Source organism: Camelus bactrianus, chromosome X (genome assembly GCF_048773025.1).
Source record: "Camelus bactrianus isolate YW-2024 breed Bactrian camel chromosome X, ASM4877302v1, whole genome shotgun sequence".
NCBI classification, from domain to species: Eukaryota; Metazoa; Chordata; class Mammalia; order Artiodactyla; family Camelidae; genus Camelus; species Camelus bactrianus.
Window position 1 is genome coordinate 68292471 of NC_133575.1, and position 26255 is coordinate 68318725.

General features: G+C 35.4%; 2 protein-coding genes across 5 annotated transcripts in view; one reads left to right on the forward strand and one right to left on the reverse strand.

Moving 5' to 3' along the window:
• Nucleotides 1–7287, forward strand: part of APOOL (apolipoprotein O like) — a 64246-nt gene extending 56959 nt beyond the window's left edge. For 3 of the 4 annotated variants that reach the window (XM_010949742.3, XM_045512664.1, XM_074360035.1), the window contains one exon: nucleotides 6720–7287. In XM_010949742.3, the coding sequence (XP_010948044.1) occupies nucleotides 6720–6808 (89 nt within the window). In that variant the 3' untranslated portion in view covers nucleotides 6809–7287. The other variant, XM_074360036.1, reaches the window with a different exon arrangement.
• Nucleotides 7288–10289: 3002 nt separating this feature from the next.
• On the reverse strand, nucleotides 10290–22814 carry SATL1 (spermidine/spermine N1-acetyl transferase like 1). Its single transcript, XM_010949753.2, has 6 exons — nucleotides 22194–22814; nucleotides 18699–18750; nucleotides 12959–13039; nucleotides 12437–12538; nucleotides 11780–11820; nucleotides 10290–11127 (listed from the first exon to the last, which is right to left on the reverse strand). Exons 1-6 carry the CDS (start codon nucleotides 22812–22814, stop codon nucleotides 10957–10959), a joined length of 1068 nt encoding a protein of 355 aa, XP_010948055.1. The 3' UTR covers nucleotides 10290–10956.
• Between the last annotated feature and the right edge of the window lie 3441 nt (nucleotides 22815–26255).

Below are 26255 nucleotides of genomic sequence, written 5' to 3' on the forward strand. Positions count from 1 at the left end.
TAATACATACCTTTGCATATGGGAATATAGAGTAGCACTGGCCAGTTGGGTGAGTGAAGCATTTAATATCATTTTATAAATATGGATTTTTGAATCAGTTGGAGGAAGATGTGTCTTCTTGGATTCTATCAGTTTACAGGCTATAAGAAGTCACATCTACATAGAGGAAATACCAGCTTTCCATTTCTTGAGCTGTTTACCCCTAACGGTCTTAGCTTCCACTATCAGTTTTAGTTTAGATACCAGGAGCAGTTTCAGCATGAAATAGTCAAAATAGGACCAGTTATAATACTAATATCTTTGCTAGTATTAGATATGGGCAGTTAACACTTTGTGGGACCAAATAGTGACAATTGTACTTTCTAGGCAGATATTACCATGGTGTTACTGTGATCAGAAAGAAAATAAGTAATAACCATTTCAGTACTATATTCACATAAACTCAGTCATTGGCTTACATAGGTTTGTTTATCTGTACCAAGTAAATGGTACTACCCATTAAGTTGTCTTATTACAAATGAAACAGGACCAACTCAGAGGTGGAGACTTAGGGAGTAATGAAAATATCTGCCGTATATTGAGCAACCCCTGTAGTGCAAGGAGCTGTAAGTATATTATGTTATTCTATCTTTACCCAAAAAGCAAAACAAAAAACTCCAGTGTATATATAATTATAATTATTTCATGATGAAGAGACTGAGACTCAGGGAGCTTAAATAACTTGCCCAAAATCATATAGTTTATGAGTAGTTGACTTGTGTTTATAGCCTAGATATTCCTGAGACCATAGTCCAAGCTCTTTCCACTGTATGTAGATTATCTAATTTTAACCCAGAGTTTAGTCTCTAATTTCAGCCTCCTCCTATCTTTCTTAATCTTTATAAAAGCTATCACTGAGTAACAAACCTGATTTGAGTTTTACTATTTTTCTGTCCCCTCTCCTTTCTAGTCAAGATAAGTTATACAGTTTTTGGACTCTGTCTGAGTCATCCACAGTTGACCATATTTCCACAACTGTATATCTGGTCATTTTTCTAAATGCCCGTCAATTCCAGAGATCTTTGTAGAGGTGTTACAGCTTAACAATAGGACCAAACCATCCCTAGCCAATGTCTTGACACATCTGGATTCTGGGACCTTCTACCCACCAGTCATGAGTAATGTGGTATATGAAAAGCATTATAAGGAGACATGTAGAGGAGAGAGAGACCCAGTACTATTCATCCTTATCATATATCATTCAGAATTGATTATACAGTAGACCCTTGGGACTCACCGTTTCTACATTTCACATGCAGTCCCAAAAGTGCAAGATATGAGAAACAGTAGTGATTATGAGCACAAGTTTTAGAATAGAACCTGGATCTAAATCCTAGATCCAACATTTTCTAGTTCTAGTGCCTGGGGCAGGTTATCTAATGCCTCAAGCCTCAGTCTCTTCCTCCATAAAATGGGACAATAATAGTGTTTTTTTTTTTCTGACATGGTGGTTGTGAGGATTAAATGAGATGTCGCATGTAAAGAAGAAAGTACAATGTCAAGCACGTACGAAGTTCTCAATGAGTGTTAGAAGATATTGTTATCATTTGCCTAGAGTAATTAGCCATTTGGCCAATCAGCAAATTTATTTTCATTGAGCATACTTTGGGAGCACAGTACTTAGCTAGGGAGCCTAGCCATGGCCACCACTTCTCACCATACAGAATATTCGATTGGGTGTACTGTCCAACTATAGATCATGGCTCTGCATATAGAGCTTGGTTGTTCTCTATCATTCGTATACTTTATGATGACAACTGTGTTATTTTGGCAATCACAGATTTGGAAATTTGGTGACCTGAACCCCTTCAAAATCTGATGAAAGTAGAATGAAGTTTCTCACAGTCTCACAAGATAATGTCCCTCTCAAACTATGGACCTTGTGCCAAATCTGGCTCACTGACTAATTTTGTACATTCCACAGGCCAAGAGTAGTTTCTGTGTGATTTAAATATTTAAAAAATCAAGAGAAAAATATTTCATGACAAGTGAAAACTGTTTGAAATTCAAATTTCAGTGTCCATAAATAAATATTTTTTGGAACAGAGCCACACTCACTCATTTGTTTATTATCTGTGGCTGCTTTCACCCTACAAATGGCAGAGTTGAGTGGTTGTGAAGGAGACCTTATGGTTTAAAAGTCAAAGATGTTTACTTTGGCCCTTTACAGAAAAAGTTTGCTGATTCCTGCTTTAGAAGGATGAGGTGTGCCATATACGATTCATCTCCCCCTCGTGACATTTGCCAGATTTTTTTATGGGTCGTGAAACTAAATAGCCAAACTCAAAACCTCTGAAGGGCAAAACCAAATATCCTACAGTGGTTTAGTGTGAGAGAGACGGAAACTCAGGTGTCAGTCAGCTAAAGAGTGCCATATGTGAGGAACAGGGAGGAGCCAGAGGTTGACTGACTCTTACTATAACTGCAACTCAGCTCAGTGCCTGATTGGATTGAGATGGTAAGTATTTCACCATTCTGAAAAAAGGAAAAGGATCCCCTCTCTGGCAGACAATATCACCTGGAGCTTCTACAGTTCTTTTATACACAGTGTCCACCATACAGATAAACAAAATACTAGTCATGCAAAAAGTCAGGAAGATGTGACTGACAATCAAAAGAGAAAAATATAACAGCAAACCCACAGGTGATCTAAACATTGAAGTTAGCAGAAAAGCACTTTAAAGTAACTATGATGAATATGTTAAATAGAAAACACGATGACCAACATGGATGAAAAGATAGAAAATGTCACAGAAAGTTAGAATCTATTAAAAAATCAAGTGGATATTCTACAAGTGAAAAATACAGTACCTGAAATTGTGAACTCATTGGATGGGTTTAGTAGACTGTATACAAAAACAGAAGTAATGAACTCAATACAGGTCAACAGAAAATAGCCAAACCAAAGCACAGAGAGAAAAAAAGAATGGAAAGAATAGAACAGTATGAGAAAGTACTTTACAGTGACTAATATCTTTTTAAGTGTTTCAGTTACTGAGAAGCTGAATACTGAATTTCATCCCAATTGTATACAAAAGAAAAATAGACTCTTAACAATCAAAACTTCATTCAGCAATTTATTAGTGAACACTAACTTGCTTAAAATATAAATAAAGTGTGAACTAAATTATCAGTGAACAGATCACACCTAATTGCTATTTGAGACAATAGTTCATTTTATAACTTTAAACATCTTTACTCATTTCCTGTTTAACACCAGCTTTTTAAAAAGTCTGCTAAAAACTTAAGCATAAATTATATTTTATTAGAGATTAAAAATATGATGAAGTACAAAGAAAAGCATTATAATGATTAGGGGATTGTGATTCAACAAGAGTTTTATGACTGCGAATTCTTTAGGAGGAAAGAGAGCCCTTGATCCAAAGGGATGAAGAAATTTCTAAGAGGAAATATATAATCCTTACTTATTCAGAAAAGCATGAGATGAACCTTTTTAAAAAGGCAGAAATCAGATGACCTAGGCTAAGTGATTCTAAACCAGAGAGATCCACCTCACAATTTCTTGAGGTTTTTTTTTTCCCCTAAAATTCACTCTACACAAGAATTATAAATCAGAATCTCCAGAGGCCTCCAAGCAGGTGGATTGTAGGAAAAGCTCCACAGGAATTTTCTGTGCATATTCCCCTAGTTAATAATGTCTGACATAAGCTATGGATGAACTAAAAATTGGAAGCCTTTCAACAAATTTTGAGAGGTAGAGATGTAAAGGCAAAGGAGCCTTTCAAATTTGGGTGAGCTGAATCTTTGACCAGTTTTGGACAAGAATATAAATTAAGGAAGTGAGTAGAAGTGTTACAGAATTTAGTCAATTGATAGACATTGTTAAGCAAATTATAGACAGTGAGACTTCTATAAAATAATTATTTGTCAATGCTTACTATAGTGTGTTTGATAAAACTATTTCATAGTACCCTTTTCACTTGTACTGAGCAAAGGCTTCCACCAGGCGGCAGCAAAGATGCATGAGAAAGGAGCAGGCAGAACCAGTTGCTTAAGGGGTCCGTGTGCACCAGGTCTGTGTGCCACGGACCCCTTCTCAGAATGTTTTTAAATGTATAAATTAAAATATGTACAAGATCTTATGGTAGCTCACAGTGAAAAAAAATGTGACAATGAATATATATATATGTTCATGTATAACTGAAAAATTGTGCTCTACCCTGGAATTTGACACAACATTGTAAAATGACTATAACTCAATAAAAAAAAAAAGTTTTTAAAAATCTGTAAAAATAAATAAATAAATAAAAGCTTAACTCCCTAAAAAACAAAACATAAATTAAAACACATAGTAATATATAATAATATCTAACAACATATCTGATAAAGGCCATAGTTTTGAAATAAGTGTATATATTTCAAGATATCTGCAACTGCAGTGTGATATGAAAATATCTGTGATTTCTGTTAGTGACAAAATCTAAGGAACTGTTAATACTATTGTGGTTTGTTACCTGCATTCATTATTGAAGAAAACGTTCATTTTTAGTCAGAGGTAAATGAAAATAAAGACAAGTTTCCCCCACCCAAGTTCTCAGATCACATGAATTCTATCCCCAAACCCCTCCCTACCCCAAAGGAATCCCAGATTAAAAATCTCTATTCTGTGGAGAACAGTATTCGTATCATGAGTAGTGATTATTTAATACCTGGCTGCTTTTAAAATCTATTTGGTAGTGAAGTTACATGTAGGTCTATCACAGTTTATAAAACAGAAACTGTTTCTGAAATGATAGGTATAAAATAAATAATTGTGTATAAATCTATTTCTCCCTTTTGTTTTCACCGTAGAGCTAGAAATTAAATTCCTATAGGAAAAAAATGTGTCTCCCAAATATAAAAAATCCTTTCAAAATGAATCAGAGTTTGACAAACATTTAAAATAAAAACAAATTTCTGAGAAAAGTATTTTTTGTCTTATGTCACAAAGTAAATATAAAAATTGTTCTTACATACTTACCATGCACAGAGTGTTATATGCACCACTTTGTGTGCATCATTATACTGAATACTAAAAATAATGGTATGATATTGTCACTACTGTAAACCCCCATTTTACAGAAGAGCCAGAGTTGTTGTGTTGGTGGTCAGACAAAACTGGATTCAGTCCTGGCTCCACTATTATCAGCTGGGTGACATTAGTCAAGCTTCTTAACCTCTCTAAATTAAAATGTCCTTATCTGTAAAGCAAGGATAATATAAAAATATCATCTGTCTCAGAGCAGAATTGTGAGATAACGCATGAAAATAATGTAGCATCTTGCCTAGCACACAGTCAGCTTCTCAAGTTTACCACTGAATCACACGTTGCCTAATCCAGGAGTCCATTCTCAATCTCTGTTTTATGTAATCCATCAGTAACTTCTAACATAAGTGATTACTCCTTCCTCTTGAAACAGTCTCTTCACTTGGCCTGTAGGGTATCCTTTACTCTTGGTTCTCTTGCTTCACTGACTGGCTGTTCCATCTCAGCCTTCTCTGCTACATTCTCCTAATGTTCTTAACCTCAAAAAGTTGGAGTATCCAAAGGGTTCATTCCTTGGGTCTCTTTTCTGATGTTCTGGATGATCTCATATGGTCCCATATGAGTTTTAAATGTCATATATAGCCTAGGAACATAAAATTTATAAACCAGCCCAGGGTACTCCTAAACTCTACAGATTCACATTTCTAGCTGCTTACTCAATATTTGGATTCAGATGTTTAGTTAGCAGTTCAAATATAGCACATCCAAAACTACACACTTCATTTGCCTTCCCTCAAATGTGCTTCTACATTTTTCCCTATCTCAGTAAATGTCAGCTCCTTTCTTCCAGTTCCCCAAGTTAAAGAGACTCTCACACAACATACTCCATCCATTTAGAAAATCCTGTCCATCCTACCTTAAGAAGTTATCCAGAATGCAATTCCTTTTCACCACCTCCACTGCTACTGCCCTAATTAAAGCCATCAGCAGCTGTCTGTGGGGATACTGCAGTAGCTTCCTAACTGGTCTCCCTATACTTCCACACTTGTTCCCCTATGGTCTCTTCTCCCCCAGTTGTTCCCCTATAGTCTCTTCTCCCCAGAGCCAAGAGTTATCTTTTTAAAAACATAATATCATGTCACTCCTCAACTACCCAGTGACTTCTCATCTCACTTAGAATAAAAGAGAAAAGCTTTGCCCTGGTCCCATCTGGCCTAGCCTTCCATTGTTTTCTGATCGTGTCTCCTACCAAATCTCATTGCACCCACCATCACCACACCTTGCCTACTCTGTTGCAGCCATATTGGCCATGTTGTGGTTCCTCCAATGTGCCTCAGGTACATCATACCTGCCATCTGCTTCTCCTATAAGGCATTTCCATCAGGTATCTATAGGGCTCATACTGTTACCGCCTTCAGTTCTTTGCTCAAATAACACCGTTCTAGAAGGCTTCCCCTGGTCACCCTATTTCAAACTGCACATCACTCAAGCACTCCCTGTTTTATTTTTCTACAAAGCACTTGCCATCTTCTAATACATTTTTTACTCAGTTTATTCTCTCTCTCACCCAACTTGAATGCTATGTCTGTGTTGGCAGAGATTTTTATCTGTTTTGTTCACTAATGTATCCCCAGTATCAACAAGAAATCTGTTAAATGAATGACTAATTTTTTTCATTTTAATACTTTATCAGGTGCTACACAGTTTATGCCTGACCCCAAGCTCATGGATCATGGGCAGTCCCATCCAGAAGATGCAGATATGTACAGCACTAGAAGCTGAACTAGTCTGCAGAGAGAACTACAAGATGTGTGAAGTGGCAAATAATGATGAAAAAATCATGTAATTGGTAACTGATGCACAGAGTATTAACTTAAACCAAGTTTTTCCCTTACATCTTCTAATGTACGGTTTGACGAATCACATAAGTGATTAAAACACAAAATGTGACTACAATCCTGACAATATTAAATGATTGATGAAGAGGCAGAGGTAGAAGTATTAGTATGCATTAGATCATTTTAAGGGCATTTATAAAGAAATAAAAATAAAGTAAATATATGAACACTGATGAGACTAAAATCTGAAAAAATATGTATGTGTATATATAAATATGTATACATATACAGATATACATTTGCTTTAGCTTTTCTGAATTAATGTCAGCTAAATTAGAATGGTGTGTGGAAGGATGTGTTCCCTCCCCCCAATTTTGTTTTTCATTTCCCAGAGCTGGAATAAAATAACCATATTTTATGACACTTGGGCTTGGTTTTGTCTCTTTGTTTTATTAATGTTAACTCCTCTTAAATATCCAAAAATACATCTAGCTATTTAAGAGGACCATATGCTACATGGGACCCCCCTAGTGCTGCTTAGCAGTCCTTCCTACGTTCCTAGGTGGTTTCCTATTCTGCTCTCCAGGAGACGTATTACACACCTTTGATTCTCAAACTCCTCTACCTGCCAAAGATGACTGTGTCTCCTATTACATAGTGAAAAACAATAAGTCATTAGATATAACCTTTCCCAGCTTCTTCCCATCTACCTTCAAGACTTACCTCTTTCCAGCCAGGCATCCCCTTTTCTAAAGCTAATGCTTCTATTTGTGTTCCCAATCTCATTCCTTCCCATCTTTTCCAGGACCATATTCCATCCTGTTTAACCTTTAAGTCTTTAGTTTCTCTTTTCACTCATTTCTTTTCCTCAACCTGTAAATAACATCAGATCTTCTTTATCTAAAAACAGTAACAAAATACCTTTCCCTAACCCCACCTCTTCCTTGTGGGCTCTCTTTCTTCTTCCTATGATTTTCATAATTCATAAAAAAAAAAGTAGGGGGAGGGTATAGCTCAGTGGTAGAGTGCATGCCTAGCATGCCAAAGGTCCTGGGTTTAATCTCCAGTACCTCCATTAGAAAATAAGTAAATAAGCCTAATTACTTCCCCCAAACAAAATTTTTTTAAAACAAATAAAAATAAGTTTTAAATTTTTTAAATAAATTTTTTAAAAAGTAATTAATGTCACTTTCTTACTTCATCAATTTCAATTCCTCTCTAACTTGTGACACCAACTTGAATTTTCTGTAATAACTGACTCTTGGCCACTCCCTCCTAAAACTCACTCCTCCCTTTGGTGTCTTTCCTGCTCCTCTTGTTATTCTTCATTCTTCTCTTGCTCTGATCCCCTTAAATGCTGAGGCTCCTCAAGTTGCATTTCTAGTCTTTTGTCATTCTGTGCTCTCTCATTTTCATTCAACATTCTTCACTAACTTCAGCCACCATTTATATATCCTTACTGTTTATATTTTCAGCTCCCATATTTCTCCAGAGCTGTACACCTATCTTTCTAATGATTTATCAGTTGTAGCCATCTTATATCCCATAGATACCCCCAATATCTATATACCTAAAGCTAAATTGTCTCTATCTCACTCTCATTTCTATGCTTCTCAGATCTAGTCTACCTTCTGTAATCCTTGCTCTCATTTGAGTCTTCATCATCACTTTCTTGGATTATTAAAGTAGTCTTCTGGTTAATCTGCCTGCCATCAATCATGCTTTCTGTCACTTAAGAATGCATTCTGCTAGATAAACAAGATTATACTGTATAGCACAGGGAAATACATACAAGATCTTATGGTAGCTCACAGAGGAAAAAATGTGACAATGAATATTTATATGTTCATGTATAACTGAAAAATTGTGCTCTACACTGGAATATGACACAACATTGTAAAATGATTATAAATCAATTAAAAAAATGTCAAAAAAAAGTGCATTCTGCTCATAAGTATCAGTAAACCAGTTAACTGTAGCTTAAGTAAATAAGAGTCTATTTAAAGTCTAGAATTAGGCTGTACAGGGTTGGTATAGTGGCTTGGTGTCATCAAGGATTTAGACAGTTTCTCTTTACATTCTGCTCTTCAACATCTTGATTTGTCACCTCATGGTCACAAAATGGCTGCTATACCTCTGGGGAACACACATTCAGAGTAGGAAGGATTAAAACAAACTGTACCAGATACTTCTCACCCCCTTTTATCAGAAAAGTAAATGCTTTCTTAGAATCCCTCTCAAAAGACTTCTGTCTTGACCAGAATTTGTCATGTAGCCACAGTTAGCTCAAGGAAAATTGGCAAATCATATTTTTGTCTATAGTGAGAAAGGCAAGGAGTAAGGAATTTGGAATGGGTGTTAAGTTTAAGCTAACATACAGTGTCTGCTACCCTACTCTTCTTACCCATCTGTCATATTATTATGACATAGTTTTCTTTCTAACAACTGTTATGGGTAACTGTCTTCCTGAAATCTTCAGTGGCTCATCACTGCCTACCCAGTCAAACCAAGACCCCTTAGCATGACATACAGGGCCCTTCATATATGATCCCAGCTAAACTTAAATCCTACCTTCCCTCTTCCTACCCACCCTACCACTAACGTATATTTTTTATCTATAACATATCGCTTGGTTCTTGAACATGCTTTGCTCTTCTATGTCTCTTTTCCTCTGCCTATGCTGGTGTCTCTTAGAATTTTCCCTGTCTCATCCTGCTCCATATTCCAACTTCCTACTCATTCTTCAAACCCAGTGTCACCTTTCTCAATTCTCCAAGGTAGAATGCCCTCTCCTGTACATTCCCTTACACTTGGTATGTATAGCTATGATAGCCTATACAATTTATTATAAAACTAAAATTAGTTTAGTATATTTTCACTTACAAGGCTCCATGTGGGTATGACTGAATCATCTTTGTGTAACTTTTATGCCCATGAATACCTGATACATAGTAGGAACCCACATGTTTTACCATGCTGGGTGTAACACAGGATGCAAAAATAATTATAATTCCATCAAAAGCCTTATATTCTCCTAGAAAGGATAAAAATATATACAAATACAGTATTACACATAGTATCTTCCCTAAGATAGGTACAACCAAAGAACTATACTTGTTCAGAGATGTAATGTAGTTCTGAGATGGAAGTCAAGGAGGCAGTGGTACTTGAGCTGCTCAAGGTGGGGAAGCAGATCACATACTAGTTTTTTGTAAGTAAACCTTTCAAAATTTAGCTTCAATATTTTAAATGAATTTATTTTTACCTCAGATCTGTATATGATCAAATGCACCCATATTTCATCAAATCTAAGATAGATTCTTAGTTGATCATTATACCTATCTCAATTTCAGATGTGTTAAAATGTAAAAATATAAGCATCTGAAATTTAATAAGGTAAGAGATCAAAAAAATTAATATCCTAAATGTAGGCCCCCGCCTGAAGGCTCTAGAGAATAAGCCATGGGCTGAACTAATAAACAAGCTGTGAGGAATGTCATGTATCCAGTATGGATGGCTGGATAGCCAATGATGGGTAAGATCCTCAGAGGAGGACAATCTAAGACAGGCACAGCCGGCTGGATAAGAGATGGCCTACTTAATGAAGTTTCGTGATGAACTTTAAAACAATCTGTCCTTGATCATGTAACAGCCTGTGCTTGCTGCAGGAACTTGGGGACCTAAATAGATTAAGATTATTAACATTGTCATAACTTAGATGATATGTGAGGCATCGTGCATGTCCTATATAAACCCTTTTCCAAAAATCAATAAACAGAAAACTGCTTCGCTTCTCTCTGCATGGTGTTTGTGTGTACATGATATCGTGCCACCAACACTAAAGCCAAATATAAGTGATTTTTGAATTATCTGCTCTTTTGAATCATCAGTTCTGCTACTACCCATTAGTATATTAGTCTGGGTGATGGAGAGTTGACTATCTACAAAATCTGTGTCAAAGTAAAAGATCTGCTCAAACCAGAGTTTCGTCACTTGCTGTATTGTACAACACTCAAAGTCAAACTGCTGTTGGGCTCAGGTGACATTCAAATGTTGGAGCCTATGTTGTGAGAAAGTGTGATGAGTCATCTTTCACTCTTCCCCCGCCATGTCCATGAGTTCTCCCCTGTTAAACCTGAACAGATGCCAGCCCTCCTCGGAGGAAAGGTCTAAAGCCCCTCGACGAGTGTAGTAGTCAATAGAAGCCTGGTTCCAAATGACGACAAGAAAGTGCATGCAGCTACATTGGCTTCTGATGGCTATCTGTTTAAAAACAAATCGAAATTAATTTTACTTGAAAGTATAGTCTTCATTAACACGTTTATTGAAGGTCTACTATATGCAAGGCACTGTGTGTGTATAATACTTCCAAATAATAATATGATAGTTATCTCTTGGACTTCTCTAAATCTGTAAAAAGAAAAAAGTCCTATTGAGCTTTAAAAACCTGTCTTTAGTAGAAGTCCACAACTCGTTTGCCAAGTCCATATATTGGTTTTCCTATAAATCCAACTCACTGTTTTTTCTTATTCTATAGAAAAATTTTACCTAAAGTTCTCATATATATTTCCAAAATCCAAAAGGATCTTGTTTTTACACTGTTCTCATATTCATACTATGGACCTATTTTGGGGGTAAAATTGCCTTCTAATATCCCTTTTGCTTACTTCTGCTTTATAGCAAAAAGGTATATAGTGTGGTTGTGGATTAAATAGCACTCAGCTTTTACCTGGACATAAATTTGACCTGTATGAGTAATTGATTTGAAAATCCAGTTTAATTGGAATAAAAAAGTATATTTTGAGGTTATGTTCAGATGGTAAGATAAATTATCTACTTTATGCCAGGTTAAATAATAATATTTAATGAAGGAAAGGACAGCATATAGAATAGCAATACTAACTGCAATATATACCTGACTTAGCCTCTTCAGCATTTCAGCTCCAATACCTAGACCTTTTAAATAGATAAAGCAAAATGAAAAAAAACATGAGTTGAAAAATTCAATTTAGCAAGTTATTTGCTTTAGTTTAAAAGAAATAAAATATAGAACTCTATCTGGTATATATATATATATATATTTGTGTGTGTATGTGTATATATATAGTATATATATATTTGTAATAGCTTGTGTTGAAACTCAACTCATGGATGTTTTTCATATCTGTTATTCCTAATTGGAGTGTGGTTCCAAAGGTAATGGAAAACATTTTAGATTTATTTTAATGATCAGTGAAAAGGAAATGAGTCCTTGTCACTATCATTTTATCACAGAGTATATTTCTTATTTACTTGTAGATAAACCAACACAAAATGTAAAACCATTTTTTAAAGATAAAAGTATAGTTATAACTTGGCTTATTCAAGCCTTGATGGGAACTAGTAAATCTTTTTCTAATCTGTGATTGAGTCTTTACCATATGCAAGCATAACTAGGATAGTGATCAAGATTATGGAATAGAAATGAATTACATAAACTAACTTAAACTCCATCTTTATACTAAAGCTTCATAATTTAAAATATACCATTTAAATTTTTTAAGTATAAGTAATACTATAAGTGTTACTTGACCTCGGTAAGCTTGTATGACATAAAAGTCCTCTAGGTAAAGTAACCTGCCAATCCAGGGGTCGTATGTAAAGTAGTACATGGCAAATCCAACAGTCACTTTACCTAGGAAGATGAAAGAGAGAACAAAGAGGTTAATGCTTTGAATCTTCTAATGTTCTTTTCCTCCAAAATGGAATATCTGTGTGTTTTTTTAAAACCACTAAAGTAATAAAAGCTTGCCATACAAAATTTCAAACAATACAGAAATGTATAATGTAGAAGGTTTAAGTCCCTTAGAATACAACTTTTAAGAGATAAACCATCTTTTAACAGTGTGGAGTATATTCTTTCCCCAATGTTTTTCTATGCATATACAAACATAAGTATATACCACACATTTTCTCTTTTAAAAAACAAGACTGAATTTATGTACTTACAGTCTTCACCTCTACTTAATAGTAATTATATGCTATCAAACTACTTTGTTTTCAGGGTAGAGAAAATATACTACAGATTAAATTGAAAGAGGAAGAGTTATTTTACTTGTTGGTTTTTGATGAGTGTGTACTTCTGCGATCAGGCAGTAGAAAAGGGGATTTTCTCCAAAGCCATCCCTGAGTAAATCTGAAATATAAATTCACATAAAATATATTAGAAGGTTTACAGTAGAGAGAAGGAAGATGGTGGAGTTGGTAGCACCAGAATTCCCTTCTTCACCTATACAACAATTGCACTGGCAGAAACTGTCTGAAGTGAGTATTTTGTCTCTAGGTTTAGTTGAATACATGCAACTTCCAGAGGACAGCTTGGCTGGTAAATTGCAGTTAATTTTGGCAAAATTCAACTATCAGCCCAGCAGTGGCTTCCAAGCACACCATCCCCCCACTCCACCACCTTCCACCCCACCTCATGGCAGGTAGCTGTAAGGACAGCAACCTGACTTTCTGGAGTGGATTGCTACTCTGAATGCTGAGATGAGGACCTGGAGGTTGGCTACTATTTTTCTAACCTCCACCAACTAAAGCAGCTTCCAAGAGATTTAAAGGAGCCATACTTGCTTTGTTAGACATTCAAAAATAACCATATATACAGGAGAATCTAGAAAGCCACTGTGCATGACCAGGGAAAGACAGAGACTTAGAAAAGACCTCATAACACCTTTAAACATTCAACTCAAGACTGATCTAAAAAAAAAAAAAAAAAAAAAAAAAAAAGACTGGTCTGTGACACAGGCACACTGGGGAAGGCAGAGAATTTGATTTCCAGAGTTAACACATTGTAAGATTAAACTGTCCAGTTTTCAACAACAGCAATAAAAAAATCACGAGGCATACAAATAAATTGGAAAGTATAGTCCATTCAAAAGAACAAAGTAAATCAACAGAAAACGTACCTGAGGAAGCCCAGATGTCAGACTTGCTAAACAAAGACTTTAAAACAACTGTCTTAAAGGTGTTCAAAGAGGTAAAGGAAGACATGTACAAAGACAGGAAAAAGATGTATGAACAAAATAGGAATATCACTAAAATAGAAATTATTTTTTAAAAACATCCTCACCAAAAATTCTGAAGCTTCAAAGTATAATAACTGAAATGAAAAGTGCACTGCAGGGGTTCAGAATCAGAATTTAGCAAGCAAAAGAAAGAATAAGTAAACTTGAAGATAGGACAACTCAAATTATCAAGTCTGAGGAAAAAATGAAGATGAAGAAAAGTAAATGGAGCCTAAGGGATCTGTGGAACACCATTAAATGGGCCAGCATACACATTATGGGACTCTCAGAAGGGGAAGAGAGAGAGAAAAAGGAAAAAAAAATTTGAATAACAACTGAAAACTTCCCAAATTTCCCAAACTTCCCAAAACATCAGGCTATAAATGTAAGAATTTCAACAAACACCAAGTAGTATAAACCCAAAAAGATCAAAACCAAGACAGGCTATAAATATAAGAATTTCAACAAACACCAAGTAGTATAAACCCAAAAAGATCAAAACCAAGACACAAATCAAACTGCTGAAAGCTGAAGACAAAGAGAAAATCTTGAAAGCAGCAAGACAGAAGTAACTTGTCAAATACAATGGATCCTCAATAGGATTATCACATGATTTCTCATCAGAAACCTTGGAGGTCAGAAAGCAGTGGATTGACAAAGTGCTGGAGGAGGGGGTGAGGGTGGTTTGGGAGGAGTGCAGAAACCTGTCAACCAAGAATTCTATATCCACCAAAACTTTCCTTCAAAAGTGAGGGAGAAATTAAGATATCATCAGAACCCCACCCCCCCCCAAAAAAAAAACCTGAGGAAATTCATTATCACTAGACCTGCTCTGCATAAAATGCTAAAAGGAGTCCTTCAGTTGAAATGGAAAGGAGCTAAATAGTAAGTCAAAGTCATACAAAGGAATAAAGATAAAGGTAATGGTGCCTAGTTAAAGGTAAATACATGGGCAGTTATAAAGGACTAGTGTCATATTAATTTTGTTTGTAATTACACTTTTTATTTTCTACATGATTTAAAAGACAAGTGCATAAAATTCATCATTAATTTGTGTTCTTGGGCACACAGTGTATAAAGATGTAATCTGTGACATCAGTAACATAAAATGGGGGAATGGAGATGTATAGAAGAAGAATTTTTGTATGCTGTTGAAGTTAAACTAGTATAAATTCAAATTTGATCATTATAACTTTAGGATGTTAAGTATAATCCCCATGATAACCACAAAGAAAATGTCTATAGAATATACACATAAGGAAATGAGAAGGGAATCGAAACATTTTACTCTAAAAATCAACACAAAAGAAGGTAGCAATGGTGGAAATGGACAAAAAAACCTATATAGAAAACAAATAAGAAAATATCAGAAGTCCCTCCTTGTGAGTAGTTAACTTTAAATGTGAGGAGTTCAATGCTGTAATCAAAAAACAAAGATTAGTAGAATTAATTTAAGAAAAAACATGATCCAACTATATGCTATCTATAAGAGTATCACTTTAGATTAAAAAAAAAGATTGATAGTAAAATGATGGAAAAAGATATTTCATGTAAATAGTAACCAAAAGAGAGCTGGGATGATTACTAATATCAGACAAAATAGACTTTAAGTAAAAAAAACTATTACAACAGACAAGGATATTATATAATGATAGAAAGTTCAATTCACCAAGAAGACATAACAATTACAAACATTTATGCACCAAACATCAGAGCTCCAAAATATATGAAGCAAATATTGACAGAATTGAAGTTAGAAAGAGACAGCTCTAAAATAATAATAGGGAACTTCATTACATCAATTACAATAATGTATTAAACAATAAGTAAGTTAATAGATTATTTGAACAAAACTATAGATCAACTGGACCTAACAGAAATATACAGTCCACTCCACTGAACAACATAATACACATTTTTCTTGAACATTCTCTTGTATAGACCATATGCTAGGCAAAAAGGCAAGTCTTAATATGTTTTGAAAGACTGAAACCATACAAAGTATTTTTCAATCACAATGGATTGAAACTAGAAATCAACAGGAGACTAGGAAATTCACAAATATGTGGAAATTAAACAATGTACTCAAGCAACCAGTGGCTCAAAGTAGAAGGGAGTCAAAAGGGAATTTAGAAAACACTTAGAGATGAAAACAAATGAAAACAACATATAAAACTTAGGGATGCAGTGAAAGAAGTGCTCAGAGGGAAATTCACAGCCAACATTGAACAAAAAGAAAGACCTCAAGCAATAACCTAAACTTACACCTTAAGGAATTAGAAAATGGAGTAAACTAAGCTCAAAGCTAGCAGAAAGAAGATAATAAAGATTAGAACAGAAATAAACATAGAGGATAGAAATACAATAGAGAAAATCAATGGAATCAAAAGTTGATTCTTTGAGAAAATCAACAAATTGACAGGTAGACAAAAAGGGAAAAAAGGTGCAAGTAATTAAAATCTACTGACCTTACAGACATAAAAAAGATTATAATCAAATACTAGGAATTATACATCAACCAAATTAGACAACCAAGAAGAAATGAACAAATTCCTTGAAATTTACAAATTACCTAAACTGATTCAAGAAGAAATAAAATCTGAGCAGATCTATAATGAGTTTGAATCAATAATAAAAAAAAATCTCCCAATGAAGAAAAGTCAGGGACCACCAGATGGTTTCACTGGGGAAATCTATCAAACATTTAAAGGCTTAACACCAATCCTCCACAAACTCTTCCAGAAAAAATGAAAAGGAAGAAACATTTCCTAACTCATTCTATGAAGTCAGCATTATTCTGACACCAAATACAGATAAAGACATCACATGGAAAAAAATAAAGATCAATGTCCTCTTATTAATATAGATGCAAAAAGACTCAACAAAATGGCAAATTGAACCCAACAGGATATTAAAAGGATTATTCACTATGACCAAGTGTGATTCATCCTAGGAATGACAGGATGACTCAACATAAAATCAATCACGTTAATGTAACAAAGGAGGAAAAAACATATGATCATCTCAATTGGTGCAGAAAAGACATTTGACAAAATGCAACACCCTTTTATGACAAAAGCCCTCAGAAAATTAGTAATAGAGGGAAATTCCTCAACATGATAAAGATTACCTGTTAAAAAAAAAAAAAGTTAACTTCATACTCAATGGTCAGTGACTGAAAGCATTCCCCCTAGACTAGGAACAAACAAGAATGGCCACTTTCAGCACTGAAATTCAACATTGTACTGGAAGTTAGAGCTAGAACTATTACACAAGAAAAAGCAATAAAAGTCATCCAAATCAGAAAGGAAGTTGTAAAATGATCTCTATTTGCAGATGACATGATCCTATTGATAGACAATCCCAAAGAACCCAAAAGAAATCTACCAGAGCTAATTAATTCAGCAAAGTTGCAGGTTAAAGATCAACAAACAAAAATCAGTTTTGTTTCCATACACTAGCAAAGAACAAACCAAAAAATAAATTAAAAAAGCAATTCCATTTACAATTGACCCTAAAATAATAAAATACCTAGGAATAAATCTAATCAAGGAGGTGAAATACTTGCATACCAAAAATTATAAAACATTGTTGAAAGAAATTAAAGACCTAAATAAATTGAATGACATCCCGTGTTCATAGATAAGACTTAACATATAAAGATGCCAATGTTACCCAAAGTGATCTAAAGATTCATTGCCATCCCTATCAAAATTCTAACATTCTTTTTCACATGAATGGTATAGCCAATCCTCAGATTCACTTTAAATTCTAAGTGTATAATTGTATACACTTGACTTACGATGGGTTTACATCCTGATAAACCCATCAAAAATAAGTTGAAAATATCGTAAGTTGAAAATGCATTAATACACTTATCCTACCGAAAAGCATAGCTTAGCCTAACCTACCTTAAACCTGCTCAGAACACTTACATTAGCCTAGAATTGGGGAAAAATCATCTAACACAAAGCCTATTTTATACTAAAGTGTTGAATATCTCATGTAATTTATTGAATACTATCTGAAAGTGAAAACAGAATGGTTATATGGGTACAGAATGATTGTAAGTGTATCAGCTGTTTACACTCATGATCACGTGGCTGACTGGAAGCTGTGGCTCACTGCTGCTGCCCAGCATCGTGAGAGCAACCTATTGCATATAGTGAGCCCAGGAAAAGATCAGGTTTCGAAGTACAGTTTCTACTGAATGTGTATTTCTTTCCAACCACTATAAAGTCAAAAATCTTAAGTTAAACCATAAGTAAGTCAGAGACTGTCTGTACACTGTAATCATCTCTTTTCTTAATGTTCACATTTCCTGCCTAAAATGTTGCAATTCATCATAAAACACTAGCCTATCCTATTAATACTGCTGGCTATCAAAATGTAGTAAATATCTTGAAAATAATTTTAAGTAATTTTGCCTTTACCCATTTCATCCTAACAAGCTACTACTAACATACTGGGCATTAAATTATACTTTCTTTGACCAACTACACTTCTCATTTTACATTTCAAAATTTAGTTAAATTTAGTTGAAATCTATTCCCGCTGTAAAATGTAAAAGCTCTTAAATATCAATTTCATACTAAAAATGGGGAAATAAAAAATAGTAGAGCACTGACAAAGCTATCAAACTTACGTCCTGTACAACTAGATACTATTAATGACAACTTCTTTGTGTACCAAGGACAGCAGCATCCACATATCCAGGTACAAGTAGTGCTTTGTGCATACATTATGCCATGTTTCTTTTTCTAGCTCTGAAAATACCATAAAACACCTTACCGTTTGCTGTTAACTTCACTGCATCTACCATGTTTTCACAGGCAGCCAATTCCTGTCAAAGTAGAGAAAACTTTCAGTTTATGGTTTAGTAACAAATTCTTAAGATGATAAGCATGAAGTTTTTATTGAGCATTTAATAACATAGGATGTCTTGGGTAGTATTCAAAGTGAGTCAGACATAACCCCAGTCATCTAGAAACTTAAAATCCAAAACGTACCTGCAGCAAAAAGAATATATAGAGAGCGAGATTAACTATTTCAATACATCAATTCTGTGAAGGTCAACTGCCCAGGTAACTAGCCTTGAATACAACCAGAAATCAGGAAGTAAAGCCAAAAGTGTTTCTGAGTATTCGAGGTGGATGTCACAAAGTCTATGTATTATAAAGCTCATAGACTTTACAGAAAAGTCCATTGTGTTTGCTTGTGAGGTGTTCTTCTCAGTTTAGCTTTAAACTTTTTTATTTGGCTTTTTAACTATATCATTTTTCTACACATTCAAATTAATTCTTCATGGTTTGGATCTCAAGCTTTGAAAGGCAATCCCACTTTGCAATTATAAAACTAGTCACTTTTGTTCCCTTCTTAACAAATTATTTAATTTTATTTTTTCCAGTTTTATTGTGATATAATTGACATATAACATTGTGTTAGTCCAAGACGTACAACATAATGATTTGATATATGTATATATTGCAAAATGATTGCCACATAAGTTTGGTTAACGTCATGATCTCACATAGTTAAAATTTTTTCTTGTGATGACAACTTTTAAGATCTACTTTCTTAATAACTTTTCAATACTATACAATACAGTATTGTTAACTATAGTCACCATGCTGTACATTACATCCCCAGAGCTTATTTATCTGATAACTGGAAGTCCTTACTTTTTAACTACCTTCACCCATTTTCCCCATCTCCCAACCCCTGCCTCTAGCAACCACCAATCTGTTTTAAGTTCCTTATATTAATACTTGATTAATTGAGGAGGGGGGGTTGATGTAAAAAGTAAGGTGGAATTTCACCTTAATCTTTTCCCCCCAATTATCCCAACACTGTTTATTTTATAACCCATCTTTTATTAACTGACTTGAAATGTCCACTTTATCATGTACCACATTCTCATATATACTTAAGAGAACATCTGGATTCTCCATTCTCTTCCAATGATCTATCTCTGCATCTATGGTAATAGATTACCATAGTATTTTAATTACTTACAGCTTTATAATATCTGGTAAGGATAACCCTTCCACATTAATGTTTTTGGAGTTTTTCTAAAAACACATGCTTATTCTTCCACGTGAAAATTTGAGGATTTTGACTGGAATTGCATTACATTTATAATGGAAAAAACTTTTTAAATATATAAGGAAGACAGCAAGGGCCAGATTATGTAGAGTGTTGGTGAGAAATATGGATTTTATTCTCATGGCAACCAAAGTCCAATGGAGTTTGAGCATTTGGCTACCGTTTAGAGCACCTTCCCTGAGACACTGTAAGCTCTTTGAGGGCAGTGAGTATAATTCAATAATCTGATATCCTTTATAGTACTTAGCACATGGCCTTCCCCTACTAGGCACTCAATGTCTGCATAATGAGCAAAAATCAGATATTATAGTGCACAGTACTTATCTATGGATCACCAATGGTCCAAAAACCACACTTTGAGAACCACCATGATAAAAGGCTTTAAATGGTAAGTCTGGTAAGCAAAAGTTATAGCTGCCTAGCTAAAAAGTGACTAGATCCGCAAATAATGCTTTGGTGTGGTGATCAAGAATAGGATAAACCGGATGCATACAGAGGACACTTGGAAGAATTTTAGTGTCAGGACAGTAAATAAAACCTGCAAAATACTCAGCTAAGGAATGAATTGCTCTGATGGCAAACTCTCATAGATCCCTTTGCAAAGAGAGAATGCTTTGCAAAGCTAGCTGTGAATAGGAGTTAGGATGAATGGACATGCATGTATTAGAGAAGAATATAAAGCTCAGAGCTAATTAATAATTATATTCATGTCTATGATGCAGAGTAATTTAGCTTTCCTATTATTTTCTGCAATGAATATCCATTAAAAAATTTTTCCAAGAAACATCTAGTGTATATTCAGGTACAAGAGGCAAATTCAAAAGTAAATGTCGTCAGGAACTTCAAGACACAGGTTCATTGAAGTGGGAGAATCTAGTGATGTATTTTACCTTTGGTGATTACAAAGGGCATTGTTTGGAAAGATAATGTAGGTAAGTTTTCTGGACAGAGAGATTCGCTGTCATTCAATCATAAATCTATTAATTGCTACCTGGGTGTCAGGTACTAAACTACAAAATCTCTTTAAAATTTTTCTACCTAGAAAAATGTGCTTCCAGCATAATTAACATGTTGGGCATAGTCTTTTGATCAATGAGCTAGTCATGCAGATTAATGCCAGTTAGAGAAATGATGTGAGGGGAACTTGTGGGGACAGAAAAGAATGGAAGGCATGGAAAGACAGATAACCCAGTTCTTACAGATCTGCACCAATTCAGCAGATGGATTTCACTGGAAAACTTCTGGTATTTTATTTTGTCCACTAAAACAGAAATTTAGCCTTATTTAAAGGAGATTAAATATATTAGTAGATGGAAACATTTTCATTACAAAACTCTTTCATAAGTTTTTCTTACCTATAACCTGTGCCTTGTTCCAGCCACATATTTATTCCATTAAAATAAATCTAGGCTACTGCTATTATACAGGCTTTTATGTGGAATTGTCTAGGCTGTGCGTCACATTAAATGATTACCTTGAGTGCCACAGAACTTCAGCTCAGTAGCTATAGCTATTAGTTTGTTCCCTTTACTGTGTTGGGATGATTTCCAGGAAAACCATTAAAATGAACTTTTAAATCAGAAATTTTTAACCCAGCTCTTTGGACTCCTGGGCAGCTATCTCTGGATGGGCTTCCGGAGTAAAAGAACTGTCTGAAATTATACAGAAAATTTGTTGTGTATGAATAATGTTTTCTGGGCAATCATTAGCTTCTACAAGTACATGTGGTCTTCAAAGCAAGACGCCCTACCCTAAAATCTTAGCCATTAATATCTGAAATTCTATCGCTGACAGGTCATTCATTTGAGTTAAGCATTCCTTTTATCCAAGATCCTTTTTTAAAGTTAAAATTTCCCCAAGAGGAACAACACAATAGGTCCCTGAAATATTCGTAAGTTGATTCCCCCATGACTTGTTGAGCCCCCTACTATAAGTCAAGCAACTTATGTGTAATCATTTTACGTTACTGAATCATTACAACAATCTTTCAATATAGATAGTACTATGGTCTTGATTTTAGATGTGTAAATTGAAGCTTATAGAGGTTATGTAACCTCCAGAAGCTTGTATATATGGGTCATAATTAGCAGAGCTAGGTTTCAAACCCAGCCTATGCTTTCCTTACCCTAAGCCCTAAATTAGTGCCGTGAAGCTCCATGGAATGAGAAGAAAGCAGCTTACTTTAATTAGACGCAGGATTTCCAGGCAGTCTTGAGCCTCTGCAGGTCTTACTCGGAAAGAAATCAAGCTTGATTGCTTGACACCTGATTGGCTCCCTCTTGGTTGCCTCATGCCCGGTTGCCTCATGTCTGGTTGGCTGAGATGTGGTTGGCTCGGGCCTGGTTGCCACATGCCTGGTTGGCTTCTGCCTGTTTGACTTATGCCTGATTGGCTTGGGCCTGGTTGACTTGCACCTGATTGGCTTGGGCCTGGATACCACATACCTGGTTGGCTCCTGCCTGTTTGGCTTATGCCTGATAGGCTTGGGCCTGGTTGACTTGCGCCTGATTGGCTCAGGCTTGGTTGCCTCAGGCTTGGTAGGCTCATGCTTGATTGGCTCAGGTCTGATTGTCTCATGCCTGCTTGCCTCGTGCCTGGCTGACTCATGATTGATTGGCTTCGGCCTTGTTGCCACGTGCCAGGTTGCCTTGTGCTTATTTGGCATGGGCCTGATTGCCACATGCCTGGTTGCTTCATGCCCTGTTGGTTTGTGTCCGGTTGGCTCCTGCTTAATTGGTTCATGCCTGGTTGTCTGACGCCTGGTTGGTTAAAGTCTGGTAGGCTTGTGATTGATTGGTTCATGCCCAGTTGATTCGTGTCTGGCTGGCTGAGAACTGGTTGGCCAAGGCCTGACTGACTTAGAACTGGTTGGTGGATGATGGGCTGGCAGACGACTGGTTGGCCAATGAGTAAGTCTCTTGATGTAACAGGAGCCCTTAACTAAAGTGCTGTGGTGGGAGGCTGTAGGATGTTTCTGGTTTTTCTCAACTTGATTCGTACTTCGAGATACCCCTCTATCTAGATGAGGATGGCAAAAATAAAGGAGGGCTACCTAAAGAAGATTATTGATGCCTCCGTTTCGCTGGAGTTGACTTCATCCAGCTGTAACAGCTGTAGGCTTGGCTGGGTTTCAGATTGTCATCTGGCCTTTCCCTGCCAACAGGCTGGAAGGGACAGGGAGTAGAAAATGACCCTGGGGGAGTATTACTGCCTCACCTCCTTGCACCTTCACTGCGTCATAGTGAAGTCACAATGCCATTACCTACGTGTGTACGTGCTCCCCCATGTGGTGAGGGAGAGGCAAGACAGGGCTCACTTGACTATTATTTCCTCCTCTCAAAGTTTAAGAGGGTGAAGCAAAAAGCTGGAAGGAGTCTCAGAGCCTGTGCTTGGCACTGACCCCAAGAGTGCCTAGTGTTTTAACCATCCTGCTCAAAGATATTTGCTGTAAACCTTTCTACTTTCCCCATGCCCCAATCCTGAAATAATTCACTTCCTATTTCTGTTCTGACTTCTATTTACTACCTTTTCCTCACACCATAGAAGCTATAATGCTTAAAAGACTTCTCCTAATGAGGGATTCAAGTCCCTAATGAAAATATTTCTTTACAAATAATTAAGAATAACTATGACCACTATTTATTGAGTTATTTTATGACCCAGGTTCAGCGGGTAGCACTTTACATATTCTCATTCAATTCCATAGCAACCCTATCATCCCCAATTCTAAGGAAAGTGGTTCAAAAGATTTCATAACCTAATCAAGGCCTGAACAGTTGGCAAAGAGACTGAATTCAGACACAGCTCTTTCTGATTCCAATTCCAGGATTTTTACCATCATACTTTCCTGCCTCTTACACAAACTATACTTATTCTCCACAACATCTGTAAGATCAGGTATATTGTCCTTTAACCCCCCTCCCCTGGCAGAATGCCTTCTGACATCATTTTACCTGTTGGCTCACTTCCTCAGCAATGTATATTATATAACTGGTGCTGATAATGTTGTAGATGGAGTGTCTTTTAGTTTTTAAACATACCAGAGAACATGGGTTGAAGCTGTTCTAAGTCTCACACTTTGCTGAAAGGACTTTATGTATGTATTACTTCATTTAGTCATCAAAACAACCCAGTGAGATATGTACTTTTGTTCCCCATTTTATCAATAAAGAAACTGGAACTTAGAAAGATTAATTTTCCCAGATCTAATACACGCCAAAACGGGGACAGAGTCCAAAGCCCATTGCATAGAAGGAAGGCTCAAATAAAACTAGAGTACAATCACCATTTGGCCCATACTAGCTGTAAATGGAACATAGAGACCCCACCTTCTTAGCATGACAGAAAAATCAAGTCACATCACAGAACTATGCCAACCCTAACACAAATTAGATGTAGATACATTCCTGATCTTGGTCCACCTGTAATAATGATGAGAGCTAAAATTTCATGAATGCTTTTATGAATGTTAGGCATGTTCTAAGGAGCAATTTACTCATATTAACTCATTTAATCCTCACAACATCCCAGTGAGGTTGCTGATATTATTATGTTCATTTTTCAGGTAAAGGAACTGAGATTCAGGGAGGTTAGGTAACTTGATTTGTCACACAACTGAAAGTCCAGACAAAATAAGGAAAACCCAGTTATCATTTTGTTTTTTCTGAAATGCCAGGAAAGAGGTGAAAGAATTTTGTTCTTTGCTTTACAAAATCAAACAACTTACATAATTTATTGTGGGGATGATTTACGTTTCTTTTGTTTGTTTGTTTGTTTTTTGCTTTTTTACAGGAGAAGGCACTCATTAGGTTTCTGGTTGATGCCTTCCATAAAAGGGAAAAACGAGAAATTACAGTTTAGTGATCTAGAATTGTTAGCAAGTTTCTTTTGTATTTTGGCTTATTAGCCTTTACAGCACATGAAGGTGATTTACATGTTTGTTTGTTTGTTTTCCTTTTTAATGCTGGTTTTGAACATTATGCAATTGTGATTTTAAGGGGACACACCAAAAGTGCATATTCTTGCTCACAATTACTTATTATCAGACTCGCCCCATTCTAGAAACACAGAATGAGACTGCCTCTATCAGCCATGCAAATTATTTCCACACTGTAGCTGGTATGCTCTCAGGGAAAAAATAGTTTTTTGAAATATTTAAATGAAAGCATCAATAATCCGATTTTGCCACAAGGTGGCAGTGTTATCCAGCTTAGGAACAAAGTCTAAATGATAAACATTGTACTCGTTTATATTTAATACATGTATACTTATTTAAATTTAAGGTTTTTATCATTTTGATATATTATCAGAAATTTCTAAAATATAATTTTAGTCTTAACATACTATTTTATTGCAGGTGAATTTTGTTAGCCAAAAACTGCCAAACTCTTAAGAATTCAAAATGTATATACATGGTCTGCCCTAACAAAATGTTTTTAATTTAATATAATATATAAAGCCACTTCCATAGGTCTAAAACCACAAATATGTTTACGCATTTAAACTCTAATGATGACAATACACAAAATACCCTTTTTTGAAGATGCTGAGTAAAATCAAGTACTCTGAATTCCGACCCCAGCTTGGTTACATCTCAATGAATATTCACAAGTGGAGAAAGGTGTTTACATAATTTTCATCGATAGCAAGCAGAGTTTAAATTTGTTGGAACCTCTCTATGCCTCAAAGCCAGTATCTTTTTCTGTCCCTTTTAAGTTCACAGGCTTTTTGTGTTTACCCCCGTAAAGTGCAAACAAACAAAAAGAAAGAGAAAGAAAAGGCAGGAGATGGAGAGCAGGGAAGGTGAGGGAGGGCTTAAGGCATGGAGCCAGACTGGCACAAAACTAATGTAGGGGCTATTTTCTGAAATAAAAACTTATAAAGTACTTTGGAGACATTCAATGATAAGCAGCACTTGATATTTTTATAATATTTACTGTATTTTATTTTATTACAGAATACATGCTCATTGTAAAACATTTGGAAAATATCTGTAGCAGACAAAAAAACATTACTTCTAATTTTGTTGTGATTAAAAATGAACAGATCTATTTTATATATAGTAGTACAGGGTCCTACTGTAGAGCACAGGGGACTATATTCAATACCTTGTAATAACCTATAATGAAAAAGAATATGAAAAGGAATATATATGTATGTATATGCTGTACACCAGAAACTAACACATTGTAAATCAACTATATTTCAATTAAAAATAAATAACAAATTAAAAAATAAAAAACA

What these genes read in the sequence shown, in the direction of transcription:
- SATL1 (XM_010949753.2), bottom strand. Translation starts at nt 22,814, where the DNA reads ATGAACCAATCAATCACAAGCCTACCAGACTTTAACCAACCAGGCGTC. An exon ending in AAATCCTGCGTCTAATTAAA is followed by an intron (nt 18,751 to 22,193) that starts GTAAGCTGCTTT and finishes CTACTTTGACAG; the next exon opens with GAATTGGCTGCCTGTGAAAA. An exon ending in TGTCATACAAGCTTACCGAG is followed by an intron (nt 11,821 to 12,436) that starts GTCAAGTAACAC and finishes TCTATTTAAAAG; the next exon opens with GTCTAGGTATTGGAGCTGAA.